The 23,399-nt window shown below is 55.3% G+C and overlaps 1 protein-coding gene across 1 annotated transcript; it reads left to right on the top strand.

The window, feature by feature from the left end:
* Positions 1-1,034: 1,034 nt before the first annotated feature.
* LOC130595574 (eukaryotic translation initiation factor 3 subunit C-like) lies at positions 1,035-23,101 on the top strand (the record flags this gene model as incomplete). The annotated part of the gene is made up of 9 exons (XM_057402451.1): positions 1,035-1,079; positions 2,250-2,375; positions 6,180-6,273; positions 9,919-10,122; positions 12,234-12,445; positions 14,044-14,407; positions 19,457-19,616; positions 21,404-21,469; positions 22,985-23,101. Coding segments are annotated over exons 1-9 (1,349 nt in total), but the record flags the coding sequence as incomplete, so codon positions are not given.
* Between the last annotated feature and the right edge of the window lie 298 nt (positions 23,102-23,399).

Below are 23,399 nucleotides of genomic sequence, written 5' to 3'. Positions count from 1 at the left end.
CTCTACGACTACACCCCCAACCTCGCCACGTACATGAAGGTGTCTATGGGGCGGCTATGGGGCAGCTATGGGGCGGATATGGGGCGGCTATGGGGCAGCTATGGGGCGGATATGGGGCGGCTATGGGGCAGCTATGGGGCGGCTATGGGGCAGCTATGGGGCGGCTATGGGGTGGCTATGGGGCAGCTATGGGGCGGATATGGGGTGGTTATGGGGTGCTATGGGGCGGCTATGGGGCGGATATGGGGCAGCTATGGGGCAGATATGGGGCGGATATGGGGTGGTTATGGGGTGCTATGGGGTGTCTATGGGGTGTCTATGGGGGTCTATGGGGGTCTATGGGGCGCTATCATCGCCTCCCTCTACGACTACACCCCCAACCTCGCCACGTACATGAAGGTGCCTATGGGGCGGCTATGGGGCAGCTATGGGGCGGATATGGGGTGGTTATGGGGTGCTATGGGGGGCTATGGGGTGTCTATGGGTGTCTATGGGGTGTCTATGGGGTGTCTATGGGGTGTCTATGGGTGTCTATGGGGTGTCTATGGGGTGTCTATGGGTGTCTATGGGGGTCTATGGGGCTCTATGGGGGTCTATGGGGCGCTATCATCGCCTCCCTCTACGACTACACCCCCAACCTGGCCACGTACATGAAGGTGCCTATGGGGCGGCTATGGGGCGGATATGGGGCAGCTATGGGGCGGCTATGGGGCGGATATGGGGTTGCTATGGGGTGGTTATGGGGTGCTATGGGGTGTCTATGGGGGTCTATGGGGCTCTATGGGGTGTCTATGGGGGTCTATGGGGCGCTATCATCGCCTCCCTCTACGACTACACCCCCAACCTCGCCACGTACATGAAGGTGCCTATGGGGCGGCTATGGGGCAGCTATGGGGCGGATATGGGGCAGCTATGGGGCGGCTATGGGGCGGATATGGGGTTGCTATGGGGTGGTTATGGGGTGCTATGGGGTGTCTATGGGGGTCTATGGGGCTCTATGGGGTGTCTATGGGGGTCTATGGGGCGCTATCATCGCCTCCCTCTACGACTACACCCCCAACCTGGCCACGTACATGAAGGTGCCTATGGGGCAGCTATGGGGCAGCTATGGGGCGGATATGGGGCAGCTATGGGGCAGCTATGGGGCAGCTATGGGGCGGATATGGGGCAGCTATGGGGCGGAGATGGGGTGGTTATGGGGTGTATATGGGGGGATATGGGGTGTCTATGGGGTGCTATGGGGTGTATATGGGGGGATATGGGGTGTCTATGGGTGTCTATGGGGTGTCTATGGGGTGCTATGGGGCGCTATCATCGCCTCCCTCTACGACTACACCCCCAACCTCGCCACGTACATGAAGGTGCCTATGGGGCGGCTATGGGGCAGCTATGGGGCGGCTATGGGGTGGATATGGGGTGGTTGTGGGGTGGTTATGGGGGGATATGGGGTGTCTATGGGTGTCTATGGGGCTCTATGGGGTGGTTATGGGGTGCTATGGGGTGTCTATGGGGTGTCTATGGGGTGTCTATGGGGTGTCTGTGGGTGTCTATGGGGTGTCTATGGGGTGTCTGTGGGGTGTCCGTGGGGTGCTATGGGGTGTGTATGGGTCCCTATGGGTCCCAATGTGTCTCTATGGGTCCCAATGTGTCTCTATGGGTCCCAATGTGTCTCTATGGGTCCCAATGTCTCTCTATGGGTCCCAATGTGTCTCTATGGGTCCCAATGTCCCTCTATGGGTCCCAATGTCTCCCTATGGGTCCCAATGTCTCTCTATGGGTCCCAATGTCCCTCTATGGGTCCCAATGTCTCTCTATGGGTCCCAATGTCTCTCTATGGGTCCCAATGTGTCTCTATGGGTCCCAATGTGTCTCTATGGGTCTCTATGGGTCCCAATGTCTCTCTATGGGTCCCAATGTCTCTCTATGGGTCCCAATGTCTCTCTATGGGTCCCAATGTCTCTATGGGTCTGTCTCTCTATGGGTCCCAATGTCTCTCTATGGGTCCCAATGTCTCTCTATGGGTCCCAATGTCTCTCTATGGGTCCCAATGTCTCTCTGGGTCCCAATGTCTCCCTATGGGTCCCAATGTCTCCCTATGGGTCCCAATGTGCTCCCTATGGGTCCCAATGTCTCCCTATGGGTCCCAATGTGCTCCCTATGGGTCCCAATGTCTCCCTATGGGTCCCAATGTGCTCCCTATGGGTCCCAATGTCTCCCTATGGGTCCCAATGTGTCCCTATGGGTCCCAGCCCGAGCTGTGGCAGCGGTGCCTGCGCTGCATCGAGGAGCTCCTGGACGAGCTCTTCCTGCACCCCGAGATCTTCATCGGGGAGAACATCCTGGAGGAGTCCGAGAACCTCAGCAACCCCGAGCAGGTGCCGGGGGGCGGCTGTGGGGCGCTATGGGGTGGTTATGGGGTGGTTATGGGGTGGTTATGGGGTGCTATGGGGTGGTTATGGGGTGGCTATGGGGTGGTTATGGGGTGGCTATGGGGTGGTTATGGGGCGGCTATGGGGCAGCTATGGGGCGGCTATGGGGTGGCTATGGGGTGGTTATGGGGTGGTTATGGGGTGCTATGGGGTGGTTATGGGGCAGCTATGGGGCGGTTATGGGGCGGCTATGGGGCGGCTATGGGGCAGCTATGGGGCGGCTGTGGGGCAGCTATGGGGTGGTTATGGGGTGGTTATGGGGTGGTTATGGGGTGGTTATGGGGTGATATGGGGTGGTTATGGGGTGGTTATGGGGTGATATGGGGTGGTTATGGGGTGCTATGGGGTGGTTATGGGGCGCTATGGGGTGGTTATGGGGCGCTATGGGGCAGGTATGGGGTGATATGGGGTGGTTATGGGGCGGCTATGGGGTGGTTATGGGGTGGTTATGGGGTGGTTATGGGGTGGTTATGGGGTGGGGGGTATGGGGGGATATGGGGGGGCTATGGGGTGCTATGGGGCAGCTATGGGGTGGTTATATGGGGTGGCTATGGGGTGGTTATGGGGTGGCTATGGGGTGGTTATGGGGTGGCTATGGGGCGGTTATGGGGTGGGGTGGCTATGGGGCAGCTATGGGGTGGTTATGGGGTGGTTATGGGGTGCTATGGGGTGGTTATGGGGGGGTTATGGGGCGGCTATGGGGTGGTTATGGGGTGGTTATGGGGTGCTATGGGGTGGTTATGGGGCGGCTATGGGGCAGTTATGGGGCGGCTATGGGGTGGCTATGGGGTGGCTATGGGGCGGCTATGGGGCGGCTATGGGGCGGCTATGGGGTGGCTATGGGGTGGCTATGGGGCGGCTATGGGGTGGCTATGGGGCAGCTATGGGGCGGTTATGGGGCGGCTATGGGGTGGCTATGGGGCAGCTATGGGGCGGTTATGGGGCGGCTATGGGGTGGCTATGGGGTGATTATGGGGTGGTTATGGGGTGGTTATGGGGTGGTTATGGGGTGATATGGGGTGGTTATGGGGTGGTTATGGGGCGCTATGGGGCAGCTGTGGGACAGCTATGGGGCGGGTGTGGGGCGGCTATGGGGCGCTATGGGGCACTTATGGGGCAGCTGTGGGGCAGCTATGGGGTGTATATGGGGCACTATGGGGTGGTTATGGGGTAGCTATGGGGTGGTTATGGGGCGGGTGTGGGGTGGTTATGGGGCAGGTATGGGGTGGTTATGGGGCGGCTGTGGGGCAGCTATGGGGCAGCTGTGGGGCGCTATGGGGCGCTATGGGGTGGTTATGGGGTAGCTATGGGGTGGTTATGGGGCAGCTATGGGGTGGTTATGGGGCGGGTGTGGGGTGGTTATGGGGTGGTTATGGGGCAGCTATGGGATAGCTATGGGCCGGGTGTGGGGCAGCTATGGGGTGTATATGGGGCGAGTGTGGGGTGGTTATGGGGCAGGTATGGGGTGGTTATGGGGCGGCTGTGGGGCAGCTATGGGGCGCTATGGGGCGGCTGTGGGACAGCTATGGGGCGGGTGTGGGGCGGCTATGGGGCGCTATGGGGCACTTATGGGGCAGCTGTGGGGCAGCTATGGGGTGTATATGGGGCAGCTATGGGGTGTATATGGGGTACTATGGGGTGGTTATGGGGTAGCTATGGGGTGGTTATGGGGCGGGTGTGGGGTGGTTATAGGGTGGTTATGGGGCGGCTGTGGGGCAGCTATGGGGCGCTATGGGGCGGCTGTGGGACAGCTATGGGGCGGGTGTGGGGCGGCTATGGGGCACTATGGGGCGGGTGTGCGGGGGATATGGGGTGTATATGGGGCGGGTGTGGGGCAGCTATGGGGTGTATATGGGGCAGCTGTGGGGCAGCTATGGGGTGGTTATGGGGCACTATGGGGTGTATATGGGGCAGCTATGGGGTGGTTATGCGGCAGCTATGGGGTGTATATGGGGCACTATGGGGTGTATATGGGGCACTATGGGGTGTCTATGGGGCAACTATGGGGTGTATATGGAGCACTATGGGGTGTATATGGGGCAGCTATGGGGTGGTTATGGGGTGGGTGTGGGGCGGCTATGGGGCACCTATTGGGTGTATATGGGGCGGGTGTGGGGCACTTATGGGTTGTATATGGGGCAGCTATGGGGTGTATATGGGGCAGCTACGGGGTGTATATGGGGCAGCTATGGGACGCTATGGGCCGGGTGTGGGGCAGCTATGGGGTGTATTTGGGGCAGCTATGAGGCAGCTATGGGGTGTATATGGGGCACCTATGGGGTGTATATGGGGCACCTATGGGGCGCTGTGGGGCAGGTGTGGGGCAGCTATGGGGTGCTGTGGGGTGGGTGTGGGGTAGCAGTGGGGCAGCTATGGGGTGTATATGGGGCAGCTGTGGGGCAGCTGTGGGGCGGCTGTGGGGCGGCTATGGGGTGCTTATGGGGCAGTTATGGGACAGGTGTGGGGCAGCTATGGGGTGTATATGGGGCAGCTATGGGGTGGTTATTGGGTGGGTGTGAGGCAGCTATGGGGCGGCTGTGGGGCAGCTATGGGGCAGGTGTGGGGCAGCTATGGAGCGGCTATGGGGCGCTGTGGGTCTCTATGGGGGTCTATGGGGCAGCTATGGGGTGGCTATGGGGCAGTTATGGGGTGCATGGGTTTCTATGGGGTGTCTATGAGGGGCTATGGGGGGGTTATGGGGTGCGATGGGGGGTCTGTGGGGTGTCTATGGGGCACTGTAGGGTGTCTACGGGGTTTCCGTGGCAGGCCTGTTGGAGTCTATGGGGCTCTATGGGGCTGGAGGGTGCAGTGATGGGTTTGGGGTCCATATCTATGGGTCTGGGACCACATCTATGGGTCCAGCCCCACACTTATTGGTCCAGCCCCTCACTTATGGTTCCAGCCCCACATTTATGGCTCCTGCCCCACACTTATGGGTCCAGCCCCTCACTTATGGGTGCTGCCCCACACTTGTGGGTCCTGCCCCACACTTGTGGGTCCAGCACTTCACTTATGGGTGCTGACCCACACTTACAGCTCCTGCCCCACACTTGTGGGTCCTGCCCCACACTTATGGGTGCTGCCCCACACTTGTGGGTCCTGCCCCACATTTATGGCTCCTGCCCCATACTTGTGGCTCCTGCACCTCACCTGTGGGTCCTGCCCCACATTTATGGGTCCAGCCCCTCACTTATGGGTGCTGCCCCACACTTATGAGTCCTGCCCCTCACTTATGGGTCCTGCCCCACACTTGTGGGTCCAGCCCCTCACTTATGGGTGCTGCCCACACTTATGGCTCCTGCCCCACACTTATGGCTCCTGCACCTCATGGGTCCTGCCCCACACTTATGGCTCCTGCCCCACACTTGTGGCTCCTGCACCTCACTTATGGGTCCTGCCCCACACTTACGGGTCCTGCCCCACACTTCTGGGTCCAGCCCCTCACTTATGGGTGCTGCCCCACACTTATGAGTCCTGCCCCTCACTTATGGGTCCTGCCCCACACTTGTGGCTCCTGCCCCACACTTATGGGTCCAGCCCCACACTTGTGGGTCCTGCCCCACACTTATGGGTCCAGCCCCACACTTGTGGCTCCTGCCCCACACTTATGGGTCCAGCCCCACACTTGTGGGTCCTGCCCCACACTTATGGGTCCAGCCCCACACTTGTGGCTCCTGCCCCACACTTATGGGTCCAGCCCCATACTTGTGGGTCCTGCCCCACACTTATGGGTCCCGCCCCCCTTTCCAGCCCTACCGCGTCCGCGGCTGCATCCTGACCCTGGTGGAGCGAATGGACGAGGAGTTCACCAAGATCATGCAGAACACGGACCCACACTCGCAAGGTAACCCCATAGCGACCCATAGCGACCCATAGCGACCCATAGAGACCCATAGAGACACATAGAGACCCATAGAGACCCATAGAGACCCATAGAGACACATAGAGACCCCATAGAGACCCATAGAGACCCATAGAGACCCATAGAGACCCCATAGAGACCCATAGAGACCCATAGAGACCCCATAGGGACCCCATAGCGACCCATAGTGACCCATGGAGACCCATGGAGACCACGTAGGACCCATAGAGACCCATAGGGTCCCCATAGGACCCACATAGGGACCCATAGGGACCCATAGGACCCCCATAGGACCCATGTAGGGACCCATAGTGACCCATAGCGACCCATAGAGACCCCATAGTGACCCATAGACACCCTATAGGGACCCATAGCGACCCCTAGGGACCCATAGTAACCCATAGGGACCCCACAGCAACCCATGGAGACCCATAGGGACCCATAGAGACCCCATAGCAACCCATAGGAACCCCATAGAGACCCCATAGCGACCCATAGCGACCCATTACCCCCCATAGCATCCCCATAGGACCCCCTTAGGACCCCATTCTCCCCCATAAGACCCCCATTGAGACCCATAGGGACCCCATAGTGACCCATAGAGACCTATAGGGACCCATAGAGACCCCATAGAGACCCATAGGGTCCCCATAGGACCCACATAGGGACCAATAGAGACCCCATAGGGACCCCATATCACCCCATAGGACCCATTTAGGGACCCATAGGGACCCCATAGTGACCCATAGAGACCCATATGGTCCCCATAGGACCCACATAGGGACCCATAGAGACCCCATAGGCACCCCATATCACCCCATAGGACCGATGTAGGGACCCATAGGGACCCCATAGTGACCCATAGGGACCCCATATCACCCCATAGGACCCATGTAGGGACCCATAGCGACCCATAGAGACCCCATAGTGACCCCATAGTGACCCCATAGACACCCCATAGACACCCATAGAGACCCCATAGCGACCCGTAGTGACCCATAGTGACCCATAGAGACCCCGTAGCGACCCATAGAGACCCCATAGTGACCCATAGACACCCTATAGGCACCCATAGTGACCCATAGAGACCCATAGTGACCCATAGCAACCCCATAGACACCCATAGAGACCCCATAGTGACCCATAGCAACCCCATAGACACCCATAGAGACCCCATAGTGACCCATAGCAACCCATAGGGACCCATGGTGACCCCATAGACACCCATAGCGACCCCGTAGCGACCCATAGTGACCCATAGACACCCTATAGGCACCCATAGCGCCCCATAGAGACCCATAGCGACCCATAGGGACCCATAGAGACCCCATAGGGACCCATAGAGACCCCATAGTGACCCATAGAGACCCCACAGTGACCCATAGGGACCCCATAGTGACCCATAGCGACCACATAGACACCCATAGAGATCCTATAGTGACCCATAGAGACCCCATAGAGACCCCATAGCGACCCATAGTGACCCATAGTGACCCATAGAGACCCCATAGCGACCCATAGTGACCCATAGCGACCCATAGACACCCTATAGTGACCCATAGCAACCCCATAGAGACCCCATAGTGACCCATAGCGACCCATAGCGACCCATAGAGACCCCATAGTGACCCATAGAGACCCATAGAGACCCCATAGTGACCCATAGCGACCCATAGCGACCCATAGAGACCCCATAGTGACCCATAGAGACCCATAGAGACCCCATAGTGACCCATAGCGACCCATAGAGACCCATAGTGACCCATAGACACCCTATAGGCACCCATAGCGCCCCATAGAGACCCATAGCGACCCATAGGGACCCATAGAGACCCCATAGGGACCCATAGAGACCCCATAGTGACCCATAGAGACCCCACAGTGACCCATAGGGACCCCATAGTGACCCATAGCGACCACATAGACACCCATAGAGATCCTATAGTGACCCATAGAGACCCCATAGAGACCCCATAGCGACCCATAGTGACCCATAGTGACCCATAGAGACCCCATAGCGACCCATAGTGACCCATAGCGACCCATAGACACCCTATAGTGACCCATAGCAACCCCATAGAGACCCCATAGTGACCCATAGCGACCCATAGAGACCCCATAGTGACCCATAGAGACCCATAGAGACCCCATAGTGACCCATAGCGACCCATAGCGACCCATAGCGACCCATAGAGACCCCATAGCGCCCCATAGAGCCCCATAGAGCCCCATATATGTCCCCCCCCCAGAGTACGTGGAGCAGCTGAAGGACGAGGCGCGGGTGTGCGGGATCATCGCCCGGCTGCAGCGGTACCTGCAGGAGAAGGGGGCCCCATAGCGACCCATAGGGACCCATAGAGACCCATAGGGACCCATAGGGACCCATAGAGACCCATAGGGACCCATAGAGACCCACATAGGGATCCATAGAGACCCATAGGGACCCCATACGACCCCCATAGTGACCCATAGCGACCCATAGTGACCCATAGAGACCCATAGTGACCCATAGAGACCCCATAGTGACCCATAGTGACCCATAGAGACCCATAGTGACCCATAGCGACCCCATAGACACCCATAGAGACCCCATAGTGACCCATAGAGACCCATAGCGACCCATAGAGACCCATTACCCCCCATAGCATCCCCATAGGACCCCCTTAGGACCCCATTCCCCCCCATAAGACCCCCATAGAGCCCCATAGAGACCCCATAGTGACCCATAGAGACCCCATAGAGACCCCATAGAGACCCATAGAGACCCCATAGAGCCCCATAGAGCCCCATATATGTCCCCCCCCCAGAGTACGTGGAGCAGCTGAAGGACGAGGCGCGGGTGTGCGGGATCATCGCCCGGCTGCAGCGGTACCTGCAGGAGAAGGGGGCCCCATAGCGACCCATAGGGACCCATAGAGACCCATAGAGACACATAGAGACACATAGAGACACATAGGGACCCATAGAGAGACATAGGGACCCATAGAGACACATAGGGACCCATAGAGACACATAGGGACTCCATAGAGACACATAGGGACCCATAGAGACACATAGGGACACATAGAGACACATAGAGACACATAGGGACCCATAGAGACACATAGAGACACATAGAGACACATAGGGACCCATAGAGACACATAGAGACACATAGAGACACATAGAGACACATAGGGACCCATAGAGACACATAGGGACCCATAGAGACACATAGAGACACATAGAGACACATAGAGACACATAGGGACCCATAGAGACACATAGGGACTCCATAGAGACCCCATAGGGACCCATAGAGACCACATAGGACCCGCATAGGGACCCATAGAGACCCCATAGCGACCCATAGTGACCCATAGTGACCCATTGACACCCTATAGCGACCCATAGAGACCCATTACCCCCCATAGCATCCCCATAGGACCCCCTTAGAACCCTATTACCCCCCATAAGACCCCCATAGAGACCCATAGGGACCCCATAGAGACCCCATAGAGACCCATAGTGACCCATAGTGACCCATAGAGACCCATAGAGACCCCATAGAGACCCCATAGTGACCCATAGAGCCCCATAGTGACCCATAGAGCCCCATAGCGCCCCCTATGTGTCTCCCCCCCCCAGAGTACGTGGAGCAGCTGAAGGACGAGGCGCGGGTGTGCGGGATCATCGCCCGGCTGCAGCGGTACCTGCAGGAGAAGGGCTCCCCCGAGGAGCTGTGCCGGGTGTTCCTGCGCCGCATCCTGCACACCTACTACAAGTTCGACTATGGGGAGGGACAGCTGGGGGGTGAGTGGGGGGATGGGGGGTGGGGGGGGGATGGGGGGGTGGGGGTTATGGGGGTGTGGGGGATATGGGGGTGTGGGGGTTATGGGGGGTATAGGGGGGATAGGGGGTGTGGGGGGGATATGGGGGATGGGGGGGATATGGGGGGTGTGGGGGATATGGGGGTGTGGGGGATATGGGGGTGTGGGGGTTATGGGGGGTATGGGGGTATTGGGGCAGTGGGGGATATGGGGGGTGTGGGGGTATGGGGACAATATCGATGATGTCAATGATGATGATGTCAATGATGATGCTGATGGATGATGATGTCAATGATGATGGATGATGTCGATGATGATGCTGATGGATGATGATGTCAATGATGATGATGATGTCGATGATGATGCTGATGGATGATGATGTCGATGATGATGTCGATGATGTCAGTGATGATGATGATGGATGATGATGATGTCAATGATGATGATGGATGATGATATCAATGATGATGTTGATGATGTCAATGATGATGATGATGGATGATGATGATGTCAATGATGATGATGATGTCGATGATGATGCTGATGGATGACGATGTCAATGATGATGATGATGGATGATGATGATGTCATTGATGATGCCAATGATGATCTCAGTGAAGATGTCGATGATGATCTTGATGATGATGATGATGATGGATGATGATATCAATGATGATGATGTTGATGATGATGTCAGTGATGGATGAGGATGTCAATGATGATGACGATGCTAACGATATACGATGATGTTGATGATGTCAATGATGATGATGATGTCAATGATGATGTCAATGACGATGATGTCAATGATGATGATGGATGATGATATCAATGATGATGTTGATGATGTCAATGATGATGATGATGTCGATGATGATGCTGATGGATGACGATGTCAATGATGATGATGTCAATGATGATGCTGATGGAGGATGATGTCAATGATGATGGATGATGATGCTGATGGATGACGATGTCAATGATGATGATGTCAATGATGATGATGATGGATGATGATGATGTCATTGATGATGCCAATGATGATCTCAATGAAGATGTCGATGATGATCTTGATGATGATGATGATGGTGGATGATGATATCAATGATGATGATGTTGATGATGATGTCAGTGATGGATGAGGATGTCAATGATGATGACGATGCTAACGATATACGATGATGTTGATGATGTCAATGATGATGGTGATGTCAATGATGATGTCAATGACGATGATGTCAATGATGATGATGGATGATGATATCAATGATGATGTTGATGATGTCAATGATGATGATGATGTCGATGATGATGCTGATGGATGACGATGTCAATGATGATGATGTCAATGATGATGATGATGGAGGATGATGTCAATGATGATGGATGATGATGCTGATGGATGACGATGTCAATGATGATGATGATGGATGATGATGATGTCATTGATGATGCCAGTGATGATCTCAATGAAGATGTCGATGATGATCTTGATGATGATGATGATGATGGATGATGATATCAATGATGATGATGTTGATGATGATGTCAGTGATGGATGAGGATGTCAATGATGATGACGATGCTAACGATATACGATGATGTTGATGATGTCAATGATGATGATGATGTCAATGATGATGTCAATGACGATGATGTCAATGATGATGATGGATGATGATATCAATGATGATGTTGATGATGTCAATGATGATGATGATGTCGATGATGATGCTGATGGATGACGATGTCAATGATGATGATGTCAATGATGATGATGATGGAGGATGATGTCAATGATGATGGATGATGATGCTGATGGATGACGATGTCAATGATGATGATGATGGATGATGATGTCATTGATGATGCCAATGATGATCTCAATGAAGATGTCGATGATGATCTTGATGATGATGATGATGATGGATGATGACATCAATGATGATGATATCGATGATGATGCCAATGATGATCTCAATGATGATGATGCCGATGATGGTGCCGCTAATGATGTCGATGATGATCTTGATGATGATAATGATGGATGATGACATCAACGTCGACGCTATCAATGCTGATGACATCACCGCTGACATCACCGCTGACGTCACCCCCCCCCCCCCCCCCCCCCCACAGGCGCCGGCGGCGAGGACTCGGCGGCGCTCATGGAGCGTCTCTGCAAGTTCATCTACGCCAAGGACCGCACGGATCGCATCCGGACCTGCGCCATCCTCTGCCACATCTACCACCACGCGCTGCACAGCCGCTGGTACCCGGCCCGAGACCTCATGCTCATGTCCCACCTGCAGGACAACATCCAGCACGCCGACCCCCCCGTGCAGGTCTGACCCACACATGGACCCATAGAGCCCATAACTTCATCCCCCATCATCCCCATTGACCCCCAAGTCTTTCCCTACCAATATCTCCATGAGGTTCCTCTTGAGTCCCACCACTCCCTGACCCCCAAGCCCTTCTCCCATTGACTTCTATTGACCCCCATTGATTCCTATGACCCCATAGACCCCATAACTTCATCTCCCATCATCCCCATTGACCCCCAAGTCTTTCCCTACCAACCTCTCCATGAGGTTCCTCTTGAGTCCCACCACTCCCCGACCCCCAAGTCCTTTTCCTATTGACTTCCATTGACCCCCATTGAGTCCTATGACCCCATAGACCCCATAACTTCATCTCCCATCATCCCCATTGACCCCCAAGTCTTTCCCTACCAACATCTCCATGAGGTTCCTCTAGACTCCGACTCGCTTTTTTCCATCTAAGTCCTTCTCCCATTGACCCCAACGCCTTCCCTGCCCCATAACCAACCTCACCCCACATCTCCCCCCCCTTCCAGATCCTCTACAACCGCACCATGGTCCAGTTGGGCATCTGCGCCTTCCGCCAAGGCCTCATCAAGGCCACCCATAGAGTCCCCATTGACCCCATTGACTTCCATTGACCCCCATTGAGTCCTATGACCCCATAGACCCCATAACTTCATCTCCCATCATCTCCAGCACTCCATCTCCTTCTCCACCAGCATCTCAATGGGGTTCCTCTTGAGTCCCACCACTCCCCGACCCCCAAGCCCTTCTCCCATTGACTTCCATTGCCCCCCATTGAGTCCTATGACCCCAGAGACCCCATAACTTCATCTCCCATCATCCCCATTGACCCCCAAGTCTTTCCCTACCAACCTCTCCATGAGGTTCCTCTTGTGTCCCACCACTCCCAGACCCCCAAGCCCTTCTCCCATTGACTTCCATTGACCCCCATTGAGTCCTATGACCCCATAGACCCCATAACTTCATCTCCCATCATCCCCATTGACCCCCAAGTCTTTCCCTACCAACATCTCCATGAGGTTCCTCTTGACTCTGACGCGCTTCTTTCCCCCTCCATCCTTCTCCCATTGACCGCAACGCCTTCCCTGCCCCATAACCAACCTCACCCCACATCTCCCCCCCCTTCCAGATCCTCTACAACCGCACCATGGTCCAGTTGGGCATCTGCGCCTTCCGCCAAGGCCTCATCAAGGCCACCCATAGAGTCCCCATTGACCCCATTGACTTCCATTGACCCCCATTGAGTCCTATGACCCCATTGACCCCATAACTTCATCTCCCATCATCTCCAGCACTCCATCTCCTTCTCCACCAGCATCTCAATGGGGTTCCTCTTGAGTCCCACCACTCCCCGACCCCCAAGCCCTTCTCCCATTGACTTCCATTGCCCCCCATTGAGTCCTATGACCCCAGAGACCCCATAACTTCATCTCCCATCATCCCCATTGACCCCCAAGTCTTTCCCTACCAACATCTCCATGAGGTTCCTCTTGACTCTGACGCGCTTCTTTCCCCCTCCATCCTTCTCCCATTGACCGCAACGCCTTCCCTGCCCCATAACCAACCTCACCCCACATCTCCCCCCCTTCCAGATCCTCTACAACCGCACCATGGTCCAGTTGGGCATCTGCGCCTTCCGCCAAGGCCTCATCAAAGACGCCCACAACGCCCTCTTGGACATCCAATCCTCCGGGCGCGCCAAAGAGCTCTTGGGTCAAGGCCTGCTCCTCCGGAGCCTCCAGGAGCGCAACCCCGAGCAGGAGAAGGTGGAGAAGAGGCGCCAGGTGCCCTTCCACATGCACGTCAACCTGGAGCTCCTCGAGTGCGTCTACCTGGTGGCCGCCATGCTCCTGGAGATCCCTTACATGGCGGCGCACGAGTTCGACGCCCGCCGCCGCATGATCAGCAAGCAGTTCCACCATCAGCTCCGCGTGGGAGAGAGGCAGCCCCTGCTCGGTGGGTGCATGGGGGGGGGCCAGTGAAGCCCCATTGATTGCCATTGATCACCATTGATTCCCCATTGAGTCCCTGTTGAGTCCCCATTGAGTCCCCATTGAGTTCCCATTGAGCTCCCGTTGATCTCCATTGAGTCCCCATTGAGTCCCCATTGAGTTCCCATTGATCCCCATTGATCCCCATTGAGTCCCCCCATTGATCCCCATTGAGTTCCCATTGAGTCCCCATTGATCCCCATTGAGTCCCCATTGATCCCCATTGATCCCCATTGAGTCCCCATTGAGTCCCCATTGATTCCCATTGAGTTCTCATTGATCCCCATTGGGTTCTTATTGATCCCCATTGAGTCCCCATTGATCCCCATTGAGTTCCCATTGAGTCCCTGTTGACCTCCGTTGAGTCCCCATTGAGTCCCCATTGATCCCCATTGAGTTCCCATTGAGTCCCTGTTGACCTCCATTGAGTCCCCATTGAGTTCTCATTGATTCCCCATTGATCCCCATTGAGTCCCCATTGATCCCCATTGATCCCCATTGGGTCCCCATGATCAGCAAGCAGTTCCACCATCAGCTCCGCGTGGGAGAGAGGCAGCCCCTGCTCGGTGGGTGCATGGGGGGGACCCATCGATCACTATTGGGTGGCAGTTGAGTCCCCATTGATCCCCATTGAGTCCCCATTGATCCCCATTGTTCCCCATTGGGTCCCCATTGATCCCAATTGATCCCCATTGACCTCCATTGAGTTCCCATTGAGTCCCTGTTGACCTCCATTGAGTCCCCATTGAGCTCCCGTTGACCTCCATTGAGTCCCCATTGAGTTCTCATTGATTCCCCATTGATCCCCATTGAGTCCCCATTGATCCCCATTGATCACCATTGATCCCCATTGATCCCCATTGAGTTCCCATTGAGTCCCCATTGATCCCCATTGAGTCCCCATTGATCCCCATTGATCCCCATTGAGTCCCCATTGATCCCCATTGATCCCCATTGAGTCCCCATTGAGTCCCCGTTGACCTCCATTGAGTTCCCATTGAGTTCTCATTGAGTCCCCATTGGGTTCTTATTGATCCCCATTGAGTCCCCATTGATCCCCATTGATCCCCATTGACCTCCATTGAGTTCCCATTGAGTCCCTGTTGACCTCCATTGAGTCCCCATGTAGTCCCCATTGACCTCCATTGAGTCCCCATTGAGTCCCTGTTGACCTCCATTGAGTCCCCATTGAGTTCTCATTGATTCCCCATTGATCCCCATTGAGTCCCCATTGATCCCCATTGATCCCCATTGGGTCCCCATGATCAGCAAGCAGTTCCACCATCAGCTCCGCGTGGGAGAGAGGCAGCCCCTGCTCGGTGGGTGCAGATGGGACCCAGTGAAGCCCCATTGAGGCCCCATTGATTGCCATTGATCACCATTGAATCCCCATTGATCCCCATTGAGTCCCCGTTGAACTCCATTGAGTCCTCATTGAGCTCCCATTGACCCCCGTTGAGTTCCTGTTGACCTCCATTGAGTCCCCATTGATCCCCATTGATCTCCATTGCTCCCCATTGATCCCCATTGAGTCCCCATTGATCCCCATTGAGTGTCCATTGATCCCCATTGAGTTCCCATTGAGTCCCCATTGATCCCCATCGATCCCCATTGATCCCCATTGAGTCCCCATTGAGTCCCCATTGATCCCCATTGAGTCCCCATTGATCCCCATTGATCCCCATTGAGTCCCCGTTGATCCCCATTGATCCCCATTGAGTCCCCATTGATCCCCATTGATCCCCATTGAGTCCCCGTTGATCCCCATTGATCCCCATTGAGTCCCCATTGATCCCCATCGATCCCCATTGATCCCCATTGAGTCCCCATTGAGTCCCCATTGCTCCCCATCGATCCCCATTGATCCCCATTGATCCCCATTGAGTCCCCGTTGGGTCCCCATTGATCCCAATTGATCCCCATTGATCCCCATTGAGTCCTCATCGATCCCCATTGATCTCCATTGAGTCCCCATTGATCCCCATTGAGTCCCCATTGATCCCCATTGAGTTCCCCTTGATCCCCATTGATCCCCATTGAGTCCCCATTGATCCCCATCGATCCCCATTGAGTCCCCATTGATCCCCATCGATCCCCATTGATCCCCATTGATCCCCATTGATCCCCATTGTGTCCCCATTGATCCCCATCGATACCCATTGATCCCCATTGAGTCCCCATTGATCCCCATCGATCCCCATTGATCCCCATTGATCCCCATTGAGTTCTCATTGATCCCCATTGAGTCCCCATTGATCCCCATTGATCTCCATTGATCTCCATTGATCCCCATTGATCCCCATTGCATCCCCTTTGATCCCCATTGAGTCAATCAGTGGGGTTCTCTTGGTCAGTCTATGGGGCACTCTATGGGTCACATGTCTGGGTTGATCTGTGGGGCACTCGATGGGTTCATGTATGGGGCTCTCTATGGGGTCACATCTCTGGGTCAATCTATGGGGCTCTCTATGGGTCCATGTATGGGGCTCTCTATGGGGGTCACATCTCTGGGTCAATGTATGGGGCTCTCTATGGGTCACATATCTGGGTCAATCTATGGGGCTCTGGGTCAATCTATGGGGCACTCAATCTATGGGTCTCTCTCTGGCTCCCCACATCTCTAGGTCAATCTATGGGTCACATCTCTGGGTCAATCTATGGGGCTCTGGGTCCCCACATCTATGGGTCAATCTATGGGTCAATCTATGGGTCAATCTATAGGGCTCTGGGTCAATCTATGGGGCACTCAATCTATGGGTCTCTCTCTGGCTCCCCACATCTATGGGTCAATCTATGGGTCACATATCTGGGTCAATCTGTGGGGCACATCTCTAGGTCAATCTATGGGGCACTCAATCTATAGGTCTCTCTCTGGCTCCCCACATCTCTAGGTCAATCTATGGGTCACATCTCTGGGTCAATCTATGGGGCTCTGGGTCCTCACATCTATGGGTCAATCTATGGGGCTCTCGGTCAATCTATGGGGCACTCAATCTATGGGTCTCTCTCTGGCTCCCCACACCTCTGGGTCAATCTATGGGTCAATCTGTGGGTCAATCTATGGGGCTCTGGGTCAATCTATGGGGCACTCAATCTATGGGTCTCTCTCTGTCTCCCCACATCTCTAGGTCAATCTATGGGTCACATATCTGGGTCAATCTATGGGGCTCTGGGTCAATCTATGGGGCACTCAATCTATGGGTCTCTCTCTGGCTCCCCACATCTCTAGGTCAATCTATGGGTCACATATCTGGGTCAATCTATGGGTCACATCTCTGGGTCAATCTATGGGGCTCTCTGTGGGGGGGGTCGCATTTCTAGGTCAATCTATGGGGCTCTCTCTGGGTCAATCTATGGGGCTCTCTATGGGTCACATCTCTGAGTCAATCTATGGGGCTCTCTATGGGTCACATCTCTGAGTCAATCTATGGGGCTCTCTATGGGTCACATCTCTAGGTCAATCTATGGGGCACTCAATCTATGGGTCTCTCTCTGGCTCCACACATCTCTAGGTCAATCTATGGGGCTCTCTATGGGTCACATCTCTGAGTCAATCTATGGGGCTCTCTATGGGTCACATATCTGGGTCAATCTATGGGGCTCTGGGTCAATCTATGGGGCTCTCTATGGGTCACATCTCTGGGTCAATGTATGGGGCTCTCTATGGGTCACATATCTGGGTCAATCTATGGGGCTCTGGGTCAATCTATGGGGCTCTCTCTGGCTCCCCACATCTCTGGGTCAATCTATGGGGCTTTCTGTGGGTCAATCTATGGGGCTCTCTCTGGCTCCATGTATGGGGCTCTCTATGGATCAATCTATGGGGCTCTCTCTGGCTCCCCACATCTCTGGGTCAATCTATGGGGCTTTCTGTGGGTCAATCTATGGGGCTCTCTCTGGCTCCATGTATGGGGCTCTCTATGGATCAATCTATGGGGCTCTCTCTGGGTCCCCACATCTCTAGGTGAATCTATGGGTCACATATCTGGGTCAATCTATGGGGCTCTGGGTCAATCTATGGGGCACTCAATCTATGGGTCTCTCTCTGGCTCCCCACATCTCTAGGTCAATCTATAGGTCACATCTCTGGGTCAATCTATGGGGCACTCAATCTATGGGTCTCTCTCTGGCTCCCCACATCTCTAGGTCAATCTATGGGTCACATCTCTGGGTCAATCTATGGGGCTCTCTCTGGGGGGGGGTCACATTTCTGGGTCAATCTATGGGGCACTCAATCTATGGGGCTCTCTCTGGGTCAATCTATGGGGCTCTCTATGGGTCACATCTCTGAGTCAATCTATGGGGCTCTCTATGGGTCACATCTCTGGGTCAGTCTATGGGGCACTCAATCTATGGGTCTCTCTCTGGCTCCTCACATCTCTAGGTCAATCTATGGGGCTCTCTATGGGTCACATCTCTGAGTCAATCTATGGGGCTCTCTATGGGTCACATATCTGGGTCAATCTATGGGGCTCTGGGTCAATCTATGGGGCTCTCTATGGGTCACATCTCTGGGTCAATGTATGGGGCTCTCTATGGGTCACATCTCTAGGTCAATCTATGGGGCACTCAATCTATGGGTCTCTCTCTGGCTCCTCACATCTCTAGGTCAATCTATGGGGCTCTCTATGGGTCACATCTCTGAGTCAATCTATGGGGCTCTCTATGGGTCACATCTCTGAGTCAATCTATGGGGCTCTCTATGGGTCACATCTCTAGGTCAATCTATGGGGCACTCAATCTATGGGTCTCTCTCTGGCTCCTCACATCTCTAGGTCAATCTATGGGGCTCTCTATGGGTCACATCTCTGAGTCAATCTATGGGGCTCTCTATGGGTCACATCTCTGAGTCAATCTATGGGGCTCTCTATGGGTCACATCTCTGAGTCAATCTATGGGGCTCTCTATGGGTCACATCTCTAGGTCAATCTATGGGGCACTCAATCTATGGGTCTCTCTCTGGCTCCCCACATCTCTGGCTCAATCTATGGGTCACATCTCTCCCGCCCCACAGGACCCCCGGAATCCATGCGCGAGCACGTGGTGGCCGCCTCCAAGGCCATGAAGATGGGTGATTGGCGGAGCTGCCATCGCTACGTGGTCAACGAGAAGATGAATGGCAAAGTGTGGGACCTCTTCCCCGAGGCCGACAAGGTCCGCGCCATGCTCGTCCGGTGAGTTGGGGGGCAGTGGGGGTCAATGGGAGTCAATGGGAGTCAATAGGAGTCAATGGGGGTCAATGGTCAATGGGGATCCAGTTGGGTCAATGGAGGTCAATGGGGGTCAATGGGAGTCAATGGGAGTCAATGGAGGTCAATGGGGGTCAATGGGAGTCAATGGGGGTCAATGGGAGTCAATGGGGGCAGTGGGGGTCAATGGGAGTCAATGGGGATCCAGTTGGGTCAATGGGGGTCAATGGGGGTCAATGGGGGTCAATGGGAGTCAATGGGGGTCAATGGGAGTCGATGGGGGTCAATGGGGATCCAGTGGGGTCAATGGGGGTCAATTTGAGTCAGTGGGGGTCAGTGGGAGTCTATGGGTGCAATGGAGGGCAATGGGAGTCAATGGGTGTCCATGGGTATCAATGGGTGTCAATGGTCAATGGGGATCCAGTTGGGTCAATGGGGGTCAATGGGAGTCAATGGAGGTCAATGGGAGTCAATGGGGGTCAATGGGAGTCAGTGGGGGTTAGTGGGAGTCAATGGGGGTCAATGGGAATCCAGTTGGGTCAATGGAGGTCAATGGGGGTCAATGGGGGTCAATGGGAGTCAATGGAGGTCAGTGGGAGTCAATGGAGGTCAATGGGAGGCAGTGGGGGTCAATGGTCAATGGGGATCCAGTTGGGTCAATGGGGGTCGATCGAGGTCAATGGGAGTCAATGGAGGTCAATGGAGGTCAATGGGGGTCAATGGAAGTCAATGGGAGTCAATGGAGGTCAATGGGAGTCAATGGGGGTCAATGGGAGTCAATGGGAGTCAGTGGGGGGCAATGGGAGTCAATGGGGGGCAATGGGAGTCAATGGAGGTCAATGGGAGTCAGTGGGGGTCAGTGGGAGTCAATGGGGGTCAGTGGTCAATGGGGATCCAGTTGGGTCAATGGGAGTCAATGGGGGTCAATGGAAGTCAATGGGGCGGCAATGGAGGTCAATGGGAGTCAATGGTGATCAATGGGGGTCAATGGGAGTCAATGGGGGTCAATGGAGGTCAATGGGTGTCAATGGAAGTCAATGGGAGTCAATGGAGGTCAATGGGAGTCAGTGGGGGTCAGTGGGAGTCAATGGGGGTCAATGGGGATCCAGTTGGGTCAATGGGAGTCAATGGGGGTCAATGGGGGTCAATGGGGTCAATGGGAGTCAATGGGGGTCAATGGGAGTCAATGGGGGTCAATGGGAGTCAATGGGAGTCAATGGGGGTCAATGGGAGTCAATGGGGGTCAATGGAGGTCAATGGGGATCAATGGGAGTCAGTGGAGGTCAAAGGGAGTCAATGGGGTCAATGCGGGTCAGTGGGAGTCAATGGGGGTCAGTGGGGAACAATGGGGGTCAATGGGAGTCAATGGGGGTCAGTGGGAGTCAATGGGGATTAATGGGGGTCAATGGAGGTCAATGGGAGTCAATGGGGGTCAATGGGGGTCAATGGGAGTCAATGGGGGTCAATGGGGGTCAATGGGAGTCAATGGGAGTCAATGGGGGTCAATGGGAGTCAATGGGGGTCAATGGGAGTCAATGGGGGTCAATGGGGGTCAATGGGGATCCAATGGAGTCAATGGTGCTCAATGGGGTGGGGGGGGTTCTCTATGGGGCTCAATGGGGTGGAGGGGGGGTCTCAATGGGGCGGGGGGGTTCTCAATGGGGCTCAATGGGGTGGGGGGGTTCTCAGTGGGGCTCAATAGGGTGGGGGTGGGGGGGGGTCTCAATGGGGCTCCCCATTGAGGTCCACTTGGGGGTCCCGTGACCCCATAGGAAGATCCAGGAGGAATCGCTCCGGACCTACTTGTTCACCTACAGCAGCGTCTATGACTCCATCAGGTGGGGCGCTATGGGGCAGCGGGGACATCTATGGGGCTGGCCGTGGGTATCTATGGGGCTGGCCATGGGTGTCTATGGGGCTGGGAATGGGTATCTATGGGGCTGGCCATGGGTATCTATGGGGTTGGGTATGGGTATCTATGGGGCTGGGTATGGGTATCTATGGGGCTGGCCATGGGTATCTATGGGGTTGGGTATGGGTATCTATGGGGCTGGGTATGGGTATCTATGGGGCTGGCCATGGGTATCTATGGGGTTGGGTATGGGGATCTATGGGGCTGGGAATGGGTATCTATGGGGCTGGCCATGGGTGTCTATGGGGCTGGGAATGGGTATCTATGGGGCTGGGTATGGGTATCTATGGGGTTGGCCATGGGTATCTATGGGGCTGGCCATGGGCATCTGTGGGGCTGGCCATGGGTATCTATGGGGCTGGCCATGGGTATCTATGGGGTTGGGTATGGGTATCTATGGGGCTGGGTATGGGTATCTATGGGGCTGGCCATGGGTATCTATGGGGTTGGGTATGGGTATCTATGGGGCTGGCCATGGGTATCTATGGGGCTGGGTATGGGTGTCTATGGGGCTGGGTATGGGTGTCTATGGGGTTGGCCATGGGTATCTATGGGGTTGGGTATGCGTGTCTATGGGGTTGGGTATGGGTATCTATGGGGCTGGGTATGGGTATCTATGGGGCTGGCTGTGGGTATCTATGGGGCTGGGTATGGGTATCTATGGGGCTGGCCGTGGGTATCTATGGGGCTGGCCATGGGTATCAATGGGGTTGGGTATCGGTATCTATGGGGTTGGGTATGGGTATCTATGGGGCTGGCCATGGGCATCTGTGGGGCTGGCAATGGGTATCTATGGGGCTGGCCATGGGTGTCTATGGGGCTGGCCATGGGTATCTATGGGGTTGGGTATGGGTATCTATGGGGCTGGGTATGGGTATCTATGGGGCTGGGTATGGGTATCTATGGGGCTGGCCATGGGTATCTATGGGGTTGGGTATGGGTGTCTATGGGGCTGGGTATGGGTGTCTATGGGGCTGGTTATGGGTATCTGTGGGGCTGGCCATGGGTATCTATGGGGCTGGCCATGGGTATCTGTGGGGCTGGCCATGGGTATCTATGGGGCTGGTTATGGGTATCTGTGGGGCTGGCCATGGGTATCTATGGGGCTGGTTATGGGTATCTGTGGGGCTGGCCATGGGTATCTATGGGGCTGACCATGGCTATCTATGGGGCTAACCTTGGCCATCAATGGGGCTGACCATGACCATCTATGGGGCTGACCATGACCATCAATGGGGCTGACCATGACCATCTATGGGGCTGACCATCTATGGGGCTGACCATCTATGGGGCTGACCATCTATGGGGCTGACCATGGCCATCAATGGGGCTGACCCTGACCATCAATGGGGCTGCCCATGACCATCTATGGTGCTGACCCTGCCCATCTATGGGGCTGACCCTGCCCATCTATGGGGCTGACCCTGTCCCTGCCCCATAGCATGGAGATCCTCTCGGCCATGTTTGAGCTGGACCTCCCCACGGTGCACAGCATCATCAGCAAGATGATCATCAACGAGGAGCTCATGGTGAGCCCCATAGGCCCCCTACTTATGGGGCAGGGGACCCATAGCGCGTCCCAAGGGGTCCCAATGGGGCGGGGGGGGGGGGGGGGGGGTTTAAATGGGGCGGGAGGTGCTGTGGGTCTATGGGGGGGTTAAGGGGATGGAGGGCTGGGAGCTATGGGGCGGCCCCATAGGGGTGGGGCTGGGTGGGGATGTGGTCTATGGGGCAGCCCCATAGACGTAGGTGATGCGATGGGGTGTCTATGGGGCTGAAGGGGGTGTGAGCTATGGGGCAGCCCCATAGACGTAGGTGATGCGATGGGGTGTCTATGGGGCTGAAGGGGATGTGAG

The sequence above is a fragment of the Pezoporus wallicus genome, unplaced genomic scaffold (assembly GCF_028554395.1).
Source record: "Pezoporus wallicus isolate ANWC-B61680 ecotype Strahan unplaced genomic scaffold, APGP_CSIRO_Pwel_v1 contig_7811, whole genome shotgun sequence".
Classification (NCBI taxonomy): Eukaryota; Metazoa; Chordata; class Aves; order Psittaciformes; family Psittacidae; genus Pezoporus; species Pezoporus wallicus.
The sequence above is the reverse complement of the archived record's forward strand: the minus strand, read 5'-3'. Positions and strand labels throughout refer to the sequence as shown.